The following is a 22,734-nucleotide window of genomic DNA, read 5'->3' as shown; positions in this document are numbered from 1 at the left end:
GCCATTTCAGGTCAGCTATCCTGGCTCTGACCTTCCCAGTCTCTTGTGCAGCCCCAGCCTATTCGCTGAGGGTGGAGGGGCCAGGACCGAGTGGGAAAAAGAGAAAAACTTGATGCTTTGCAAGCACGGTTTGTCAACAGCCAAAACACTGGTGTGTTACCAGCACTGTTTTCATCATAGAATCCAAAGCATTGCACCATGCAAGAATGTTAACTCCATCCCTGACAAATCCAGTAGAACTACATTGTAGTGGTAATTTAGAAAGAGATTATAAAATTATAAAGAAAAAATAGTTATTGCTTTGTTAATTGTACATACATTATCCATTTGTAATTTTGTATTTTCATAAACTTAGTGATTAAACTTATTGATTCATTTAACTCTATCTGCATTTGTCAGCCATTATGTTTATCAGGGCATCATTACTCAATTTCTGCGGTGTCATTTGGAAGTAAAACCAATCCACTTCTTGTCTGCTCTGCTTCTCGTGAACGTGTGATAGTGTGGAATCTCGATGAATGCACGCAAAAGGTGCAAGAAGGTAGAGTATTCTTTAATAACATATACATATTATGTATATACAAAAGAAGTGATGCGATCACTCACCACCTCCTACAAGTAGACTAATGCCCAGCCAGTCTTTGAGCAACAGCCACCTTAGAAGAAAAGTCCCCAACACCTTTTATTCCACTACTACTTTTATAAAAAGATTATGTCTGAGTAGCAGGCATTAGCCACTCAGATTCAGCAGCCCTATCAGTGATAGCGTTTTATTTCTCTGTTGCTCTTCTTCCATAATACCCAGCTGCATCAGGCCAACTGTCCAGCCAGTCTGGTCATCATACCTTCTCAGAAGACCCTACAATATGAGCCACCCCACTCAGCGCCCACCGGACCGCTGGCCCCGGGCGGGTGCAGCCTCCGCAGCGGCCGCCGTGCTGGGCCGGGGGGTCCCGAGGCAGCCGGGGGGCGGAGGCCTCGCTGGCGGCCCCGGGAGCTGGCCAAGGTGCTGTGCCGGAATCTGCGGGGGCTGGTGACCTCGGGGGAAACACAGAGAAGCGCTGCCGAGGCAGTGAGGTTCTACCACCGTGGAATAAAAGGGACAGCAACATTTTTAGTCACAGCAGCACTATGTATCCTGCCTCTCCTTCTGCCTCTGTCTGAAACACTGCTATCGTGTGTGAGAGCAATACGAGTATCTGATTTGAGAGGAGAATGGATGAGTGAGAGTTACGATGACCTAACACAAAAATAGCAGAGGTTCTAGTATCCTGACCACCATCTTAGTTTGGAACCTTAACCAATGAACTTACATTCTAGGGAGCAGTGCTAGCTCCTCTTCAAGCCTAAATTGATTGGAAAGTAGAGGAATAATGAAAGAGAAAGAAAAGGAGCAAGACCCCCAGCAAGAAAAGGAGAAAGTCAATACTCACTGGAGTCTTGGTGACACTTTGTCCAGACTATATTGTTGTGACATGATAATTGAGAAGTATTACAGTCCCCTTTCAGTGTCAATATTAAGAACTGCATGGCATTGTCCAGCACTATTAAAAGTTTCCTCCTTGTTACCTGTAGCTAGAGATTTGCCTATGATTTAATGTGTGGGACTTGTCTTTTGTACTCTACTCCATATTGAATTTGCAAATCTACATATTGAATTTGCAAATCTACATATTATGAAAATTAATATTGTAAAGAGAAGTGAACATTTTGAGCGTTTTTGTAACAAATTATTAAATTTTAATCAATGTAAGAGTAACATAGAAAATCAAAGTCCCATAAAATGTGACTATAAATTTGGAGGGAACAAAAATGGAAGGTAGAAATAGGCAGCAGCAGAGAGAGTATGTGTAGTTTTAATACAAAGACGTGTGACAGCCAAGTTCTCTGCTGCTGGATTTTTTCTTCCTCTCTTTCTCTATATCCACTGGCTCTTCAGCAGATGCTGCATAGCCTTTCCCCAAACTATGCTCTGCACAGTCTTGGCATGTTTTATCTGACTATATTAATATCAGCTGTATCCAGGCAGTAAAGCACATCTTTGTGTTATTCATCCGGGTAGATCTTGACACATTCATCTGTTGTAGAAACACTCCACAGCATCTAGGATAAAACCTAGAAAAGAACACATAGAGTTGTTGTGCCTGTATCCTAGTTAGTTTGTTGCCTATGAAATCCTAAAATTTAATGAGATGTCCAAAATATCTTCACATAGTTAAAGGTAGCATCATAAAATAGGGATCTCCAGAAACCAGCCTACTTGAACCAGGGAGATGACCAGAATGAAGTGAAGAGAGGGATGAAACATCAGCCTTGTTCTCAAAGCTTGTCTTCTCATCTGACTCTGTAATGGTATTTAGTGTTGTACTTCCTCCTTCAGCCCTTTTCCATGGAAGAATTAAACACAAGAAAAAGAAAGTGCCCCTTGCTTGATGGCTTAGTGGCTGGGATACTCTTCTGGAAGAAATATTTTTCAAACCCCTGTTTTCCTGGGCTTTAGTCAGGATTTTTGTCTCTAAAATGAATGTGGCACTACTGGATTCCTTGAGCACATTATCCTGTTCTGAAAATCCTATCCCTGACAGTCTTCAATTCCAGTACGATTTGATGGGCACATTTATTATTAGTACCTCAAAAAGTAACAGACGCTGTCGAGGCAACAATGCAGATGAAGGAATTCTGGTGGTGCATAGTTCTGTGCTTTGCTTTCCAATAGCCTGGTATAATGTGGGTTGTTCTGTACATAGCCTTGACAGAAACTGGGAGAGCTTTGTGGTTAGATAGCTGCTATGCAAAGTCTTTAAGAATCTCACTGCACCAGAGTTTTATATTTCATTGAATCTCAACAACAATAAAATTGTTGCAGGGTTAGCACCTCAAGGAATTGTCATAGGAACCCTTTTGGGAATGGTACTTCATGTAAGATTTAGTCCAGATGATCAACAAGTGGCAGTATGTGCTGGAAATCAGATCTACATGTTAAATGCAAAGGTGAGATATCATTCTCTGTAACCATGTTGCTGGTATTTCTTGAGTTTATTCACTTTCAAATAAAATAATGATACAGAAATGCCAGAGTAATGAAGCAAAGGCATTTGTTTATCTCATATAGATGAAAATAATCATAAGCTAATGCTTGATAATGCATCATATGCCAGATAGAAGACTAGATTAAAAAAGCTGAAGTGAAACAGTAGCTCAATAACTTAGAAGAAGAAAACATTCAGGGGGCATCTGAATAATTACTCATATATCATTCATTCTGAAAAAGCAAATGTAATGTGCAGTGGTTTTGCCAGTAAGATGATTTACAGGGCTGCAGTTTCTATAAGAAATATCTTACTGAATTATGGTTTTGAATAAAAATCTGACAATTCTTAGAAACAGGTATTAATTATAAAAACTTTAAACTAATTTTCATTTTTAGTTTGAAATCTAATCTGTTTTTATCTTGACTTGATTAATCACAGAATGAAACTATACTAGCTGAATTGGATGGCCACCTGGCTCCAGTGACTGCTGCTGAGTTTTGCGCGTGGGAGAAAAGTATGCTTATATCGGTGTCAGAAGACAGAACCTTTAAGGCAAGGAAATCATAGAGCTGCACCTTTGAAAAGTACAATTTAGTGAATATGTGAAGCAGTCTTATTTTTTTTTTTTTTCCTTTAAAGTATTTTCTGAAGATTAAGCAAAAAAACATCTCTGACTTTATAGAGGCCAAGACATCATAACTGCTTGGGAAATTATTGTAAAAATTAATTACTCTTTTTGAAACAAACAATGCTGGTTTTGCATATTCAAAAGTTTCTACAGTTGTGTGCTAACTTTGGTGATTATTATCTTATGGCAAATGGATATAAAATATTTTGATCAGTTTGGCTGTAACTGAAGTGTTTCAATATGCTGAAATGAATGAAAGCATTTCACTTTGAGTCTGCTGACTGCAATTTTCCCTCTCGGGAATATGGTTTTGGGTTCTTGCATGCCGTGGCTGGGTTATTGCATACTAATAGGGTTGTTTTGCAAGACAAGATTTTATATGATGACACCATGAATTGCTGCTACTGTACATTATGACAATGGAAGACAGTTTAGACAGTAAGGGGGAACAAGGAGCCTGAGTAAACCCTGGTGTATCTTTCAGGAGATACTGGGTGGGTACCTTGGTTAGATATTGTTTCATCTATTACTGATTGTCTTCTATAAGATTCTAAACATAGCCAAACATTTAGTTCTACAAGCTCAAGTAAAATTAAAGTTTGCTGTATTAAAAGTTTGTGGGTTTGTTGTTGTTGTTTTTATTTTGTGTGTACGTGTGTGTTTTTGTTTGCTTGTTTGTTTTGTTTTGTTTTCCAAAACTTAATTTTAAGTAACTCTTTTTTTTCTGGAGAAAATGTTGAGTTTTGTCCTGGTCTTGGACAAAAAATGCAAATATTGAATTGAAATACTAAGAAATATTAATAATTTCTGCTTTTTGTTTGATTGTTTCTTGTTTATTTTGATCTAAGAAATTAAATCAAGGTAAAAATGGCTGAAGGAAAAGAAATATATGCTTCTTCATATTAATTTAATGAAGACTTGATAAATTATACAAAATCCTAATGAATAAGTTGATTATTATTTTTTTTTAACCTTGGTAAGTGTTTGCACTAAAATAACAATCAAATGAAAATATTTTGCAAGTCTCCCAAGTAATTTAGTAAGTCTTCAGGTTTAATTTTCTCTGCCTGATTCTGCAGATCAGGGGTAGTTCCCTGAGGGCAACCGCATTGGAGTCTATGATAGTTTTTGTGATTGCAGGACTTGCAGTGTCCAAAACCTTATGCTCCCCTAGCCATTTTACTTGGCTGAAGAAGTTAGACAGGTGAGAATGTCTTCAGACAAATTTGTGAAATAAGATATTAGGAAAGAGCTTTTCAGAATAATTATGTTTACATTCAGAGAAAAAGGAAACATGAAAAAAGATAAAAGCTTTGGAGCTGAACAAAGACTCATAGCCCTGTTTAGAAAGCAAGAACTGCTTGGCTGTGATTTTTTCAGTCCTAGCTGTGATAGCTATGATAAACGTCATGGAAGTATTTGTGGAGAGAAAGGCTCATAGAAGTAGCAACATGAGAGAAAAAAAAATGGTTTTATTTAGCTTTCTTAATCAACTATTAGGTATTCAATACATCATGTAGATACATTCGTGTTAGTAGTGCAGGTTGACTAATATGTGGGTCTATAGATCATAATAAATCTCATTATTATTAATAATTCCCAGAGCCCAATATGAAAATTATGAAATTATGCAAGCTTCCTGTGTGAAAACTAGTACCAATTCAAGCATGTCTTTTCATTAATTTAGCTTATGTCACTAAGAGATCAACTTAAGCAAAGATGATAGTAATTATTTCTAATTACTTGTATATCCATACCAGGTGAGTTTCACCTTTTTCACTATGGATACTTATCAATTAAACAAAGTCCTAAATAAAATCCTGAAAGAAATCCTTACCATATTGCACCACTTCCAATGACTGCATTTCTCAGTTTTCACCACATGATGGCCGTTGAAGTTTGCGTTTTCTTTTCCTTCCTTTTCTCTTTTCTGAAGGTGTGGGACTATTCTACCGGCCAGTTAAGATATCAGTCAGGAGTATTAACGGGTAAGTTTTCTTTTCTATATATACTTTTTCATAGCAAAAAAAATATCTCTCTAAACAATAACTTAAAATTGTTATAGAAGTGTTTAGTTGATTGATTGAAAATAATTCTAGTAGACTACCTAGTAGTATACATATTTTCTTTCAAAGCTAGTAGTGAATATATTTTATTTTAAAAAGTACTTCCAAGTAGGCAGTTTTAGCATGCTTTCATAAGCAGTTATTTTTGTACAGGGTGTGCCTGTAACTGTTCCAAATTACTGAGATGCACAAATGGAGCTCTCTTGTCTCATAGATACAGTTCCACTGTCTGAGTACCCTGTGCTTGTTTCCTTTCAATTTTGTATATGATATGGAAGGAAATACTCAAAGTATACCATATGCAGATTTATTAGAAGCGTCTATAGCTGATGGCATATATTGACTTTAAAGGTGCAAGCTACTTTTGTGTAAAGATGAGAGCAAAAAGCGTTGTCTCCAGTACAGCAGGGACCCCTCCTCCAATAGCACTTTTTCTACAGGAACCATATAATTTTCAACAGGACCTGCTCAAACTCCCCTTTTGTTGCTCCTGCTTGTGGTGCTTTTAGTGGTAATCGGAGCACACTCTGGGGGCATAAGCTGCATGGAGAACGGTTGTACATACATATCGTTGGATGATCTCATGTAAACTAAAAACTAAAACCACATGGTAGGAAAGGAGAGGAAGCAGGGGTGATTCCCCTCTGGTTGCCCATGGCAATTGATTCCCTTGAAAGCCTACCTTAACTGCGATATCAGGGTTTGCAGGTGCAAGGCCATGAGAATAACAGCATGGAAACAAAGGAAAACTACTGCTACAGGGGCTCTGAAAACCGTGCATAGCAGCTTGGGTGAAGTGCTGTGGAAAGCCACTGCCATGGCAGCTTGGGTAAAAGGCAGGCCTCAGACCTGCAATACAAAGGCTAAGGCATGCAAAGCATTGTGCAATTGTAAGAATTGAAGTAAGGGATTTTTTTTTCCTCTATGAATAGGAGGATTCAATTTTGAATAATGTATTTTAATTAAATATCTGATTTGTGTCTAGTCTGAAAATAATTTTATCTTTTTTGAAGCAGCATTTCCTTTGCTAAGTCTGCTAGTTGATGAAGAAAATAAACAGATTATCACTGGATGTGCTGAAGGGCAGGTAAGAATTACCCATTAATCTTAGTCTCTGTGTGGAAACAGTCAACTATTATTAATGTATCTGGCTATAAAAAAGCTTCACAATCTGCATATGTGTTTTGAACTGTTAGAACAGTTTAGTAAGCATAATTCAATGCTTTGTGTGTAAAACATATATGGTATATAAGACCTCTATTACAAAATGGAAACTTCTCTTTGAAAACCAGGAAAGTTTTTAAGAGCACAATCAGTGATTATATAAGAGGAGTACACTGAGAGGCTATAAATAGGTCTGTTTTAAAGGAAAAAAGGTGAAAAATAAGATTCTCCTATTTTGACCAAGGAAAGAAGTATATGACAATAAATGGAAGAGACTAGGATTTCAGCATGTTGGGATTCTAATAAAAATGTGATAAATGGGAATAAGCAGTTTACCTCCTCTTTAGTTTAATGTTAAGAATATATTTATGTGAGATTTTCCAGCTGTTTTCTTTCAGTGTTACTCTTCAGTGAACTGTGAAGATAATTAAATATTTAATGATAATGCTGCCTAAAAAGAGAAAGATATAAATGAAATTCATATACATGACTCAGTGATTAATTATGTGCAGATTACTTGTGGTTTTTAATAGTGGGAAATAGTCAATGAGGAGCTTTTCCAAGACATAAGCATATGAAAATTAGATGTGACTTAAAATTTATATTGGCTGCTTTTGCTAATATTGAATATATCTTTTGATAATCTTAGAAATGCTAATAATTAAATTTCTGGTCCAGGGTGAGATTCCAGATATGAAAATTGATTAGTTACATCAACAGTTTTAAATATTGGATGTTTAGTTTGTATGCATGTAAGCTTTATGTTAGATGTCAAAAAGTTACTGCAATCACTTTTTCTTTTTCTTGCAGCTTTGGATCTTCAGTTTAATCAACGGTCATAATTACCGTTGTGTGGCACACATCAACTTAAAGAAAGAGCAAGAAAGATTCTGCAATAAAGTGTGGAAATCTGGAAAAGAAATAGGTAGCACAGTGCTTCTAAAATGCTCTTCATGATATGTTCTAGTTTTTATTGGCTACTGAGTGTGTGCTTTTTATGCCATGAGAATTTATTATAAGTGATAATCTCAAACTGTGGCATGGAGTCTTTCTGAAGCTGACTGAAGTTCGGTATTGGCATATCTAGAAAAAATTATGGATGTATGTCTGTAATATAATGATGGCAAATGCATCTGCTTATAAAATATTGCATGATGTGAACTACTAAGTATTTGTTTTTTATTGAAGTCATTGCTCAAGGCTTAAGTGAGAACTGAATCAGTGCCTAAAAATTCATCCATTGTCTAAGTGGAGTAGTGTTTCTTGGTTACTTTTGAAGCTTGTGTGACTTCTCATTATTATTTTTTTTAACCCATAACAGTACCTTCATGATATTTCTCTGGCTGTGGTTTTCTACAGGTATAACACAGAGTACTTATAAGTCTTTAAAGACTGCACTGATAACCCCAGCAAAGTGACTCCATGCTCCCAAATGAGCCATTCAGACTGTCTGCACACTAGCTGAAGTGAGTTGAGGTCTTCCTAAAGGCAAGCAAAAGGGAGCTTTCTTTAGGGAAGAGGGAGATCTGGTTTCCCCTGCTTGCTCTTTTTCTGCCTCCACTGAGTGTTCTATTCTTAGTAATCCTAAGGTCCTAATGTAATGAGAAAGACTGCTATACTTCTTATTGTTATTTAAAGCATGTGAATGTTACTTTCATCTTTGGGTGTTTAGGAGTGACATAGTGTCTGCCTAAAGATGAATTCGCTGCTAGTAGTTCCTAAGTGTGAAGTGCACATGAATAATGGATTGAGGACCCCTTGGGAAGATGAAATTGAGGTGGCTTTCCATTTTGTTTTTGGATAAAGTTATAACTTTACTGTCAAAGTAATTTCCAGGCTAAGTGGAAAGGTACACAGCATATTTAAGGGGTTTTAGAATACAGCTTTTTGAGATGTCAGTTTCTTAGATAAACACACCTAGATTTCGCCAACTCCTTTTCAGTCCTTAAGCAGGCTCTCTGGATTGTATCTGTCTTTGAAAGAAGATGATACTGAATATAGCATGATAATGAGGAAAGATATTTAAGAAGGCTGGCTCTTAGGAAATACCCATCTTTTGAAATAGAAACTTCTTGAGTATGGTCTTAATTCATGCTACTTTACTACTTCTAATTCTCTCTTAGATCCTATGTATTTTCCTTATTTCATTGTTTTTTGATGGCTAGTATTGTTGATTGTTTTTCTTAGGTGAAGGGCGAAATAATTCCAAGCTTTGCAAAACAAACAACATGAGACCAGGAGGATCAGTGGAAACATCATTGCCTATCCTATTAATTGAACACTGTGACTTTTTAGTATGTTTCCATAATGAAGAAAACATGTAAGTCTTTTAAAATGCCACAAAGTCTTTGGCTGAAATCTATTACTAGAAGTTCTTATTGGTCCTTGGATTATTGTCACTGCAGCTTGCTATTAAAAAAAAAAATACAGTAGGAAAATCAAAGAATGTATTTAGGGATCTACAAGTTTTGGTGGCCTACTCTTAGGCAGATAATATACACAAACTGATACAAAGTTAAAACTGGTTTCTAGTCTGAAAAATAATTTTATAAAAATAGCACTGGGAATATTCATTTTAGCATCTATTGATACCAGTTGACGAGGGAAGCTCAGTTAAACAAAAAATTAAGAAGCCAATTAGAATGAAAAAGCCAAAATTATTTTTAGTTTGCTTCCCTAAGGAAATAAGTTTGATGCAGCCACTGTGTGCCCATGTCATTCGCCTTCAAAATTTAAATAACTTTTGAACGACATAACCTGTTCCAGCCAGACTTACGTCAGAGAGACATTTCAAAGCATGGTGTTTTTACTCCTTCTCATGCAACTGATTGGCCAGGTAGAGGAGAGATACCCGAATTAATCGTTATATTGCATTTCTTTCCTGAAGAGAAGTATAAACATATTATCAGGCACCTGGGGGATCTGTTCAGAATACTTCCATAAGAACTGCTTCATAGAACAATTTGGTTTTGTTGTTATTTATAATTATAATTTGCATGAATTTATCAGCCACATCAGCCACATCTAGTAAACACTTATTCTACCCTTTGCCCTATAGCGGGTTGTACGGGTATAACTAATTAATCCTCTGGTTAGATATATGGACTATTTTTGATACACAGAGAAGAGAAATATCCGGCAGTCATAGTTTATTTTGTTTGTCTTTATGTCAAATTGGGTACTTATTAACAAACAGTTATTTCCATGATGCCTATGTTTTTAGAAGGGCTACCATTGAGAGGAAGGAAATGGTGATTTTTAAGATGTGTATCTCAGACATATTTCATGGAATGTCAGAACTCCAAGGCCAGAAGACAACTTATTACAGTTGATTGGTCTTATTTTTTGTATAATACTACTCTCAAATCAATAAAACTTTGTCAAAACTATAGGTTTGATTTGAATTATGACACAACTTTAAAGATGTCTAGTTTTCTAATGATGAAGAGTCCACCATGTGTCAAGCTAAGTTTTTCCAGCAACTGATTCATTCAATTTCTAATCTGAATTACCCTCTTTTCCTGTACAGTTATTGGCTCTTACTATTTTATTCTGGTAGTCTAGAGTCAGCTACTGTCAAGTTCCCCCCTTGCATAGGAAATTATAGCTCACAAGTAAGTTATCTCTGCACTTCTGGATACAATACCTTGCACCTTGTATAAGGCATGTTTTCTGTAACATTTTTAACATTTGGTTTTGAACTTTTTCATTTGTTTTTCAATGTCCCTTTTGGATATAGTTGCCTAAAGCTGATCCACAGCAGCAGTTTAGTTGAAATAATTTTCTGAATTGAGGTAACATCACTTTCCAGTTCCCACCTGATACTGCCTGACATTGTACATCTAAGAACTACTTACCTTTTCAGCTATTGCATCACGGTTGGAGGTTTTGTTCTGCTTATAAACAACCATAACCATTGAATTCTTACTATAAATCCAGTTCAATTATCTTTTATTTTAGAGTTTTGTATTTATCTGTTTACTTTTTAAACTACCATGTGTTTTTTTTAGCAGGTGGTTCAGCTTTGTCTGAACACCTGAGTAATGCCTGATTTACCAGTTTTCCTGCTTTTAATGAAATGCAATACTGAAACATTTTTGAAACACTGATGTGAAAAAAATTATGGGTCTCACACATTCCTAAGATTTTTGATGTTGAGTAATTTCATCACAGTGGACGACATTTTACTGTTGTAAAGTGGGTGTAAAATCACTTCCTGTATCTATCTCTTGATACCATTGTTCATAATAATTTGATAGGACCACTTCTTCAAAAATAATTCAAAGAATTTGGGAAGAATATAAGGCTGTTGTCAGAGGGTATAGGGAGGCAACTAGGAAAGCTAAGGCCTCCTTAGAATTAAACCTGTCGAGAGGGGTCAAGGACAACAGGAAGAGCTTTTTCCAATACGTGGCAGATAAAACTGACACCAGAGGCAATGTAGGCCCACTGATGAACGAGGTGGGTGCCCTGGTGACAGAAGATACAGAGAAGGCAGAGTTACTGAATGTTTCTTTGTCTCTGTCTACTCTACCAGAGGCTGTCCTGGGGAGCCCCATACCACTGACGCCCCAGAGGAAGGCAGGAAATTGGAGAAGTTTGCCTCGGTTGATGAGGACTGGGTTAGGGAGCAGTTAGGCAATCTGGACATCCATAAATCCGTGGGTCCGGATGGGACACACCCACGGGTGCTGAGGGAGCTGGCTGTGGTCATTGCAGGACCACTCTCCATCATCTTTGCCAAGTCTTGGGAAACGGGAGAGGGGCCTGAGGACTGGAGGAAAGCAAATGTCACTCCAGTCTTCAAAAAGTGCAAGAAGGAGGACCCGGGTAACTATAGACCAGTCAGCATCACCTCCATCCCCTGGAAAACTGATGGAACGACTTATCCTTGGTGCCATCTCAAGGCATATCAGGGATAAGAGGGTCATTAGGGGCAGTCAACATGGCTTCACCAAGGGGAAGTCGTGCTTGACCAACCTCATTGACTTTTACGAGGACATAACAAGATGGATGGATGATGGCAGAGTGGTGGACGTGATCTACCTTGACTTGAGTAAGGCATTTGACACAGTCTACCACAGCATCCTTACAGCTAAACTGAGGGAGTGCGGGATGACCGGGTATTGAGGCAGTCTGCCAGCCGGCTGAAGGGAAGAAGCCAGAGAGTCGTGGTCAATGGGGTGGAGTCTAGATGGAGGCCTGTATGTAGTGCAGTGCCTCAGGGGTTAGTACTGGGGCCTGTATTGTTCAATATATTCATCAATTATTTGGACGAGGGAATAGAGTGCACTATCAGCAAGTTTGCTGATGACACTAAGCTGGGAGGAGTGGCTGACATGCCAGAAGGCTGTGCTGCCATCCAGCGAGACCTGGACAGGCTGGAGAGTTGGGCAGGGAAAAATTTAATGAAATATAACAAGGGAAAGTGTAGAGTCTTGCATCTGGGTAGGAACAACCCCAGGTTCCAGTATAAATTGGGGAATGGCCTATTAGAGAGCAGTGTAGGGGAAAGGGACCTGGGGGTCCTGGTGGACAACAGGATGACCATGAGCCAGCACTGTGCCCTTGTGGCCAGGAAGGCCAATGGCATCCTGGGGTGTATTACAAGGGGGGTGGTTAGTAGGTCTAGAGAGGTTCTCCTTCCCCTCTTTTCTGCCCTGGTGAGACCCCATGTGGAGTAGTTCTGTCCAGTTCTGGGCCCCTCAGTTCAAGAAGCACAGGGAACTGCTGGAGAGAGTCCAGTATAGGGCAACAAAGATGATGAAGGGAGTGGAGCATCTTCCATATGAGGAAAGGCTGATGGAGCTGGGTCTCTTTAGCTTGGAGAAGAGGAGACTGAGGGGTGACCTCATTAATGTTTATAAATATATAAGGGGTGAGTCTCATGAGGATGGAGCCAGGCTCTTCTCGGTGACAACCAATGATTGGACAAAGGGTAATGGGTTCAAGCTGGAACACACGAGGTTCCACTTATATTTGAGAATAAACTTCTTCTCAGTGAGGGTGCCAGAGCACTGGAACAGGCTGCCCAGGGGAGTTGTGGAGTCTCCTTCTCTGGAGACATTCAAAACCCGCCTGGACGCCTTCCTGTGTAACCTCATCTAGGTGTTCCTGCTCCAGCAGGGGGATTGGACTAGATGATCTTTTGAGGTCCCTTCCAATCCCTAACATTCTGTGATTCTGTGATTCTGTAATTCATGAATTAAATTAGTCTATTACTGCCATGCATTAACACATGTAAAGCACAAATAAAACTCTACAGAGCACACAGAAGTCTCAGAAACCAGAACTGAAACTGTCTGTCCTCATCTGTTTCTTCAGTATTTGGCTGTTTCTGTTATATATATACTTATATATGTAAGTATATAAAGTATTAAGCCACTGTGGTGACTCTTTTCATGCCAAGTTGCAGCTTTATATTTTTCCATACTCTTGCTTCAACTCTTGTAGTCTGACTTTACAAATCAAACCAGTGAGTCGAATCATTCTTATTTGGAAAATTTATTGAAATGTCAATGCCAATTTTTATTATCTGTGGCACCAGTTAAGAATGTTTGAGAATGACAAAGGTTATTTTGTTAATATCATCTTATGCTTGATAACGTTTTTCTTCTGTGAGGGTGTTGACTGAAATTGTAACCAGTTGGTCTACTCTCTGGTGTTTGCAAAGGCTGGTTTTCATTACCTAACTACAATGCTACTGCCACTAAGCACACACTGAGACAGACATTCCAGGCTTATCTAGCGTTATTTATTTTCCCCTTAGTTTGTACTGTTTTTTCTCTTGTATTTTAACTATGTACAAACACACCTTAAATTTAACTCCATTTTGTGTGTTTGTGTGTGTATTACAAGAGGTAAAAGTAAGAATATATGTTGATTTGCCTCTTTCTTTGAATTTACTCATTGTGTGTACAATGCTTTTACAGCATCTCCCAGATGTTACAAACCACAGTAATTTTGGAAAAGTATTTCCTATGCTGTTTTAGGCTTGCCATGAGCACTTATATAAATAAAGGATTATGTTCCATTCTTAGTCTTGAAAACTTCACAATTTGATTGAAAACTTTTACTTTGAGCTACAGATTTGAAAAAATGCTGTAAATGTAACTTTTTTTGGGGGGGGAGGAGTATTTTTTAATTGTTGTACTGGTATTGGGTAATGAATATTAAAAAATAAAAAACAGTTGCTGTGTCTTGTACGGTAATAAGAAAAGCTTCTTTATCATACTCAGATAATTTTTTCTCCTTTTTTTTCAATAGATCTTTTTCCCTGAATGCTAGCTATTTTTGGATAGGAAGCTCTACTGGCTTGTTAATAGTGAATCTGGCAAACTTTGAAATAGAAGGTTTTTTGTCTTACAAAGGTATGATTATGAAATATCTGACCACACCATAGTGTGATTTCTTTCCTTTGTATCTGATATAAATAGTATAAGACTTAGTTTGTGAAATAGCAGAATACAGTAGAAACCAAGTGGGTTTGTTTTGTTTTGTGTGTGTTGTTTTTTGTTTTTTTTTTTTTTTTTTTTCTTTGTAATTAATTTGTGTTCTGTCATTGCTGACTTGTTTCAGAAGATGTGTCAGCTCTAGATTTCTGTAGTGGCTAGCAATGAATGTTTATCTGATTTTGTAGTTTGAGTGTTAAATATGAAGAATATTATTCTAATCCTACTTAACAATGTATGCTTAAACCATGCGAATATAAACTGAAGACAACGATTATGGTGGTGTCAAATTAACATGAGTAACTTATTTTTCCTATCTTAGTGATAGTTTTTTCTTTTGAAATGCAAATACAATTTTATGATACTATGTTCTTTTTGGTAAAGATTACAGTGACCTCAGCATTCGGTTTGCTGGATCGTGTGCGTTAGCAAGGAAGACAGTTAATGGAAAAGTGAGTATACAGTAAGCATTGTTTTAATGAATGTTTACATTTCCAGTTGTTTTCAATAAGTATTAATTATGAATTTTCATAACAAATTAATGTACACATTTGCTCTGATATGAATGACACAGTAATTTCTCTGGAGAAGGTTGATTCTTCTTCATGGAATCTACTAGTTTAAATAGCTGTGTGGTTTTAAAGCTCTCACAGTTCAGGTACTGTCCAAAGTGATTAATAAGTAAAAGGTGAATTGCTTTTTATACTGTTTGATGTGTAATTTTAATGTTAAGAATAACTATTGGGGAAGCAGAGGCAATCTTTTAGATGAAAAAAGATATAAGCATTGTTACACCTTGTCTCTCAAACAAATGTTATGATGAGCTGCTTCTGAATCCTTCCAAGAAATCTGTGAAAACAATTTAAGTTGCGAGAAAATTTGTGGAAAGTCACTAAAAGTGTTTTTAAGGAAATGAAAGACATTCTTGTTTGTATAATCCATATTTAATGTTAGAGTTTTCTTACAAAACTGAGCTGAATCTAGGTCTTTGTACATATTTAACATATCAGTGGTTTGTTTTAAAGAAGGATTTTGCTTTAAATTCAGTTTCTAGCATGTTCTCAAAATGTCTCCAAAGCCAATCTTTCTTCCATATGTGCTTCTTTTCTGAGAACTCTTACTGCAGAAATATGTCTGTTGTAGACGGTATTGGAATTTCTGTGACTGTTAGGTACTGAACTCTGTTAAGACATGTATTTAAGCAACATAAGCATATTTTTGAAGGACAGCATTAACCAATTTTACCGTTTCTTGCTCTGCAAGACTAAACCCATGGAAATTTTTGACTAATTTTCATAAATGACACTAAGTGATTTCATTTTCCATTATAAATACTTCAGAGTTGGAGCTTAAATTATGAAGTAGATGGAATGTTATTTTATGGTATAATTGCTGCAGGTTTTATGCTTGATCACATCAATGTTCGAAGATATTACTTCTGTGTTGGAAGTTAACCTTGCTGCACTGGTGAGAACCCAGCAGAGTGATTTTCTCCTATGTGGAAATAAAAACAGTCTATCAGTTATTGCCAGGTACAGAATAACTTTAAATGTTTTTTTTCCTCTGAGCTGGGTGACATATTTGTTTTCCTGACACCAGTGCTGTTTGTTAACATGGGTTTATTTTACCTGATTTCCTGTCATGCTTTCATTGTGTTGAGTGCATTTTCCACGAGGAAGCACAGAATGGTTGAGATTGTAAGACATCTCTGCATGTCATCTTGTCCAACCCTCCCTGCTCAAGCAGGGCCACCTAGAGCCAGTTACTCAGCACCATGTCCAAATGTCTTTTGAATATTTCTGGACAGGGAGACTCCACAAGCTCTCTGGGCAACCTATGCCACTGTTTAGCAGCCCTCACAGTAAAAAAGTGTTTCCTGGTGTTCAGATGGTACCTCCTGTATTTCAGTTTTTGCCCATTGGACCGCAAGCACAGAGCCTGGTTCTGTCTCTCTTACAGCCATATACTGATGCATGGGGTTGGTTGTTCCTCCCCAGGTATAGGACTTTTCACTTCCCCATGTTGAACTTCATGAGGTTGCTGTCAGCCCATTTCTCCAGCTGGTGGATGTCTCTCTGGATGGCAGCAAAACCTTCTGTGTATCAGAAACTCCTCTCATTTTTGTGTCATCAGCAAACATGATGAGGGTACACTCTGCTCCTTCATCCAGATTGTTAGAATCCTAGAATCATTTAGATGGGAAAAGACCTTTAAGATCATTGACACATTAACACAACACTACCAGGTCCACTGCTAAACCATGTCCCTAACCACCACATCTACAGATCTTTTAAACACCTCCAGGGATGGTGACTCAACCACTTCCCCTGGGCAGCTTGTTCCAATGCCTGACAACCCTTTCTGTGAAGAAGTTTTTCCTAATACCCAACCTAAGCCTTCTCTGGTGCAACTGAAGGATATTTCCTCTTTTCCTGTCACTCATCACTTGGAAGAAGAAACCCACAGCATCCTCACTACAATGTCCTTTCACGTAGTTGTAGAGAGCGACAAGGTTTCCACTCAGCCTCCTTTTCTCCAGGCTAAACAAACTCAGAAAAACACTGACGCCTTGAAGACAATAAAAAACCTACAATATACACTGAAGTGCAGATGTCCTCATTTATAATAAAATCATCAGTTATTATTAATAGAAATGAGATTTGACAGTTTAATGCAATGATCTGTGAATCTAGTCAGGGCCAAGGCTTGTCTGTGATGCTGGGTTTTTGAGCTGATAACTAATCCAGTCTGCATGATTTGTATTTATGAAAATCTCACTGGTGTCACACATACATACACACATGCACACAAATAGGTAAAAGAAGTTTTGACAACTTTTCCTAATCCGATGCTTTGGTCCATTGCACTGATCAATTTTTGTGCTTGGTTTTAAAACTTAGGTCTCCTATATTGACAAATTCTCCATTATGTAAAGGTTTAAAGAAAAATTTGAAAGAACCTTCTAGTAAAAGACTTGGTAAGTAGGAACCAATCTTAAAATGAATTAATAAAGTTATATTTCTCACAGCAGTAACTGACTCACAACTGGCTGCTGTATAGTGCAAATCAGTATATCTATTTTTGTTTTAAATATATATTACATTATTTTTTTATTTTAGTAGGAAGAATTTTATACTTCTAGTAGTATTTCACATCCTACATATTTATTTGTAGTGAAAATGATGGTAATATGTTTTTTTTTTCTTTTAAAAACAATCCTCTGAGAACTTTCAGTGGATTTTCAAAGAGTTAGAGTGTAAAATGTTTACATTTTTTCATAAGTGTTTCTTTTGCCATAGCATGCAATATATTTTTCTGTATAATTTGTTGTTTCTTTCTTAACTTTGATTACCTGTTTTGGTTAATTTAGTTGTCCTGAATAGTCTTTTGTCAATACCTGCAAGTTTAGGAAGTTAATTTTTGCCTCGATGTTCTATGGTTTAAAATAAATAAAGAAATCTGACTTTCAGTTGCTGCTGGAGCACTTGCAGCTTCTTTGCTTAGCAACAGTAAAGCAAAGTCCAAAAAATACCTACAAAATAATTTTTTTATCGTCAACTTTTCTTTTGCAAATATATTAAAATATTGATAGCTGTAGACATGTACAAATATTCTATTTTTACTATATTTTACTATATTGTACTTGTTGGACCTATTAAACTGCCAAAGATTATATCTTTTGTGTTGTATGATATTCCAAGTATGTATTTAGAATGTTTTAGGTAGAATTTCAGGCTTCTTTGGACACACAGCACTGGTGCCAGTACTACCTTTGCTGATACCTCACACTCGGATTAGGTACTGTAAGGAAATCCTATGATCTCTTATGGCTAGTGGTACTGGGATCTCCTCAGGAAGGATCTTTTTTTGCCTCATTGGTACATAAAGAATAAGTGGTGGTAGTCAAATGAGCTTCTATCTTCAGCATAGGTGAATGTGGCCACAAGATCACTCCCAATGCATCTGAAGATTTTTCCTGGGAATATCAACAGGATTTCCTCTTTACAACTTTTATTTAATTAGGTTGTTTCTGCTAATATGAAATGCTAATATTTAGTTTTGGGCTGGAGGCTGTCCCTCAGGCTTCTTAGTAGACTAGTGTGGAGACATTATTAATGACTTAAAACATGTAAAAGCCCAAACATTTGTGTGCACCCACCAGCCAGTTTTTTAATTCCATAATCCAAATATAGAATGTGCATATGTTGTAGCTATTGCGTGTGAAGTCTAAGCATAAAATAGCCAACTACAAAACACATTTGTGAATGAATGATGAAAAGAGTTGCTCAGAACAATATTATTATTACTTCAAAGTTTAAAGAAGTTCCTACTCATCGATATTACTGGAGGAAAGATGTTATGCAATGTAACAGTTTGTATTTCTTTCCTTTTCTCAGTAATAATTATTATAGAGTGATTGGTCATAAATGGGTTTTGTAAGGAGACATCAAGTATTTCTACTAGCTTAACTATGTGTCTAACTTAATTGTAAAAATATAAAGTTGAAAAGAAAAATTGATGAAAATTAAATTATTTTGCTCTAGGAGTGAAAAGCATGGTGAAAGATCAGCCATTGTTTTTCCATAATAAAATTAAGTCATCAGGTTATACAGTAGCACCGCGGTGAGTATATACAGTATTATTTTGTCTCTTTTATTAGCGTGTGATATTTTGTCACATAAGAGAGCCATATAGTTTCATGATTGTGAAATTAATCACCTGTGAAAAACAGATATGATGTTATCAAATGAAATAATTTTAAAACGATGCTGTAAACCAGAATTTTCATACCTCCTGGGCAGTTTCCAACTTCCTTTTAAAATCCATGTTAGGTGTGCTCTTTCTTCCATACGATTAAACTATTCTTGTTTCTTTAGCTTGCAGAAAGAAATGTTCGAAGATTTTATATGAATGGATTTTGACCTTTAGAATGCATTATCCAACAAATAACTCACAGAAAGCAAAACTTTAAGGTGTAAACTTGAGCACTAGATCATTAGAAAGTTATCTTGTCATCAATGTGTACATTATCTTACCTGTGACTTTACTAGTAGACATAAATAGTAAGAAAGAAGCAGGACTGGTTTTTGTTTGAAATAAAATCTTTCTCTCATGAAACCATTAATGTTTTATATAAGAGAGTTTGTGTTGTTTCTTGTAGAATGACTATGTTTTCTCCAAATATTAACCTGAAGAAAAATGAGGTATCAAAGTGGAAGACAACTTGTAAACGGTAGGTATTGTAGCAACTCCATCAGAGGCAGAACAAATTAAAATGAGGATAAACACAGTTCTATTGGAAATAAGGTTTGTAGGTGTTTGTCTCATTTGAACTTTTTAGTTAGGAGTATCATTGGAACTAAAAGGCTTTGTAAATTTGCTGTACAATGACTGCAGCAAGTGATTCAGATTATCAGACTATCAATTAAATTTGAGTAAGTCTTAAAATATATACATTTATTTTCTTAGATTTTTGTTTCTAGAAAGAAGAGCAGGTGCTAAATATGGTTGGAGGCATAGTCCCAACACGTTCTTAAGCTGCAACTCGAGTCAGAAAAATAACTGAATGTGACACAGTGAGACTTAGTGATTTCAGATCATGTGCCTCGTGCATCCCTAAAATCATGGTATATTGAGATAATGCAAGCTTACTCTGGTGGAATTAATCAGAGTATATGTAACGGTACAATTTGACCAGTGGATTTATCATTGCTGTAGACAGAATGCAAAGAACAAATGCATTTTTAGAGCTGGCCTTTCATCTGAATTTGTGTGGTATGTTAAATGGGAATATTACACACATTTTTTTCTCATTAATATTATAGACTTTGTTCTTTGTAATACAAACATAAAAGCAAAGCATGATTAATGCCATGATGTCTTTACTTTTAAAGAACTGTTTCTTATACACTTAATAGCTCAAAACTCAGTTTTTGTAATCATTGCACACATAGGCAAGCCTTTAGATAAGGACTTGAGATGATTTATAGATTGGTGTGCTCAGTTTTATGACAGGTTAAGCTAATTAGCACTTTATTTTTTAATATATTTTTAAATAGATGACCAGTGTAATTCTTACTTTATATATGGAGGTATTCTTCATGTTGATTGTTGTCACAACCACGTGGAGTTTGCTTTCTTTGCATACTTCTGTTAGATAGGTATGCAACTTAAATTTGATTTTATGTACAATTCCATGTTAATTATTGGTCTCGTGAATTCATAAAAGTTGATGATAAGAGTAACTTAAGATGACATTCATTCATCTTCTCATCTTGCATTTAATGTAAGTTTTCCAGGAAATATTTATATAAAGATGTTTAGAATATCTCCCAAAGCACATATATTTCATAACTGAAATGAAAATATACTTGGTTTAGCTATCTTAATATTTATCTTCTCTTTGTCTTTTTTTCCTTCTTTGAAGTAAAAATAAGGAATATCCATTGGAAAGTTATCCTCCAATCAAATATGAGAAAGAAATATCTGTTACATGTAAACCAACTCCAATTTGTTGCATTCAGTATGCTGGTATGTACAGGCTTTATAAAATGTACAGTTCTGTGAGTCTGCACCAAAATTTGTGTGACAGGCATTGTTAAGACCATGGATGTACTAGGTAAATTCACAGAAAACTTCCTGGCAATACCATGTGCTGTTTGTTCAGAATTTTTTAACTTGCAAAACTGTGCAAGCTGTTAGCACCTATTCAAAAGTATTCTAATTCTTCTCGGATTTTATATCTTGTTTCCTTTGGATTTCTTTTGTGACTTTCCCACTACAACTTGAAAATTAGTAGTCTAACAAGTTCTTTCACTGGAGAATTGATTTTCTGAGACAGTTACTTAGTGTCATTAGGGTGTATTAGAACCTGAAGTTCTGTTTCAAAAGAATCAGAATATTCATATTTCTTATATAATGACTATTCATTTTTTTATATGTGAAAATATATATACAAAAATTCTTCCATATGATCCAGAGAAGGATATTTTTCTTAACTGCTTTGGAGAAGTGAGTCTTCTGAAAGTTTTAGTAATTTCCAATTAATATAAATGTTATTATACAGAAATAACTTCTTAGATAAGCTATCAAATATATTACCAAGTATATAATTATGTCGATGTACACTCTGCAAATCATAATATTTTCAAAGTATTTAAAAATGTATATCTTTATAAATATTTCGTGGAAAAGAGCAACTTTCATCTTCAAGAAATAAAAATAATTAGATGCAATCAGTAACTTTTCTAAAACATATTTCAGCTGTAGGTGTTCCCTAGAATATGGGAAGAAATTATTTTTATGGCTCCTAAAAGAAACTGGTTGCAGAGAGCTTATTTCTAGGAATGTTACGTGCACTTAAAACTAGAAGTCCATTTTTAGCATAGAAAAGCTTTGCTATAGTTTGGGTGATACATTTTAAGTATAAGCCATCTTTTACTTATTCTGAGGAAGGAACATCTCTGTTTCTGTCTTTGTCTTTCTCACACATGTGCACACATAGGCCTAAATAATGTCGATTTAGGAAAACAAGGTTTGGCGATACTCACAGAGTTTCTTTTCCTTGGAATAAATATTGTATCATTGTAAGCTTGTAAAGAGTTATGTTATTATTGTAGTCTCTGTTGAACAGATGATTCCTAGCTTAAGAGTACATTTTTTGTTGCAAAGTTGCAACTTGGAATTGCAGTTTGGAACACTCTTTCAAGTGGTCTTGTGCATCTTTAAACATAGCAGAAAGAAAATTGAATAGAAAATTTAAGTAAAATTTAAGGTGTAGAGCTGTGTTAATGAGTTAGTGCAAACCTTCTTGGACTTATTACATATTCTTCTGTAGTATTAGAAGTGTTATAACTTGTTGCTCTGTTATAAAACAGTTTTCTTCAAGATTTGAGATGATGATCCATTAAACAAGCCTCCAAAATTCAGTGGAAAATTATTTCTTCTCATTCTGTATGCACAAGAAATTTTATGTATTGTTAATTATGTATGTATGAATTTCACCTGTTATCACCTACTCAATATACTTGCCATTCAGATCTCATGCTGAAAACATACACTGTCAAAACTTTAGGAAAAATGGAGGAAATCTGCAGAAGACCACTGTCCTTTAGCTCAAAGACTTCACACCTTTCAGTCTGTGGGACACATATATCTTGGAATATGTTGTCCAGGACTACTTATTTTTATGATGAAAATATTTAACAGCATTATTTAGTATGTGCAATTATTATTACTTGGAGGAAAGTCAACTGACGTATTGCTTGTCAGATAAAATAAAAAATATTTTATAGAGTAGTTCTTTGCCAGTTTATTGTACCAGTGCATTTAGTAACTGGCAACAGGAAAAGAGATTCTGGAATGCCTCTTCTTAGCATATATATGTCTACCCC

At 36.1% G+C, this 22,734-nt stretch overlaps 1 protein-coding gene across 3 annotated transcripts in view; it reads left to right on the top strand.

Moving 5' to 3' along the window:
- Positions 1–22,734, top strand: part of WDR27 (WD repeat domain 27) — a 131,573-nt gene that overhangs the window by 878 nt on the left and 107,961 nt on the right. For 2 of the 3 annotated variants that reach the window (XM_021296077.2, XM_021296075.2), the window contains exons 2-15: positions 400–541; positions 2,867–2,991; positions 3,471–3,584; positions 5,597–5,648; positions 6,740–6,813; positions 7,701–7,815; positions 9,078–9,210; positions 14,157–14,260; positions 14,726–14,793; positions 15,740–15,873; positions 17,242–17,318; positions 18,886–18,964; positions 19,503–19,574; positions 20,769–20,872. In XM_021296077.2, the coding sequence (XP_021151752.2) occupies positions 400–541; positions 2,867–2,991; positions 3,471–3,584; positions 5,597–5,648; positions 6,740–6,813; positions 7,701–7,815; positions 9,078–9,210; positions 14,157–14,260; positions 14,726–14,793; positions 15,740–15,873; positions 17,242–17,318; positions 18,886–18,964; positions 19,503–19,574; positions 20,769–20,872 (1,393 nt within the window). The remainder of the gene's footprint in view (positions 1–399; positions 542–2,866; positions 2,992–3,470; positions 3,585–5,596; positions 5,649–6,739; positions 6,814–7,700; positions 7,816–9,077; positions 9,211–14,156; positions 14,261–14,725; positions 14,794–15,739; positions 15,874–17,241; positions 17,319–18,885; positions 18,965–19,502; positions 19,575–20,768; positions 20,873–22,734) is intronic. The other variant, XM_065057685.1, reaches the window with a different exon arrangement.

Source organism: Columba livia, chromosome 3, assembly GCF_036013475.1.
Source record: "Columba livia isolate bColLiv1 breed racing homer chromosome 3, bColLiv1.pat.W.v2, whole genome shotgun sequence".
Lineage (NCBI taxonomy): Eukaryota > Metazoa > Chordata > Aves > Columbiformes > Columbidae > Columba > Columba livia.
The sequence above is the reverse complement of the archived record's forward strand: the minus strand, read 5'-3'. Positions and strand labels throughout refer to the sequence as shown.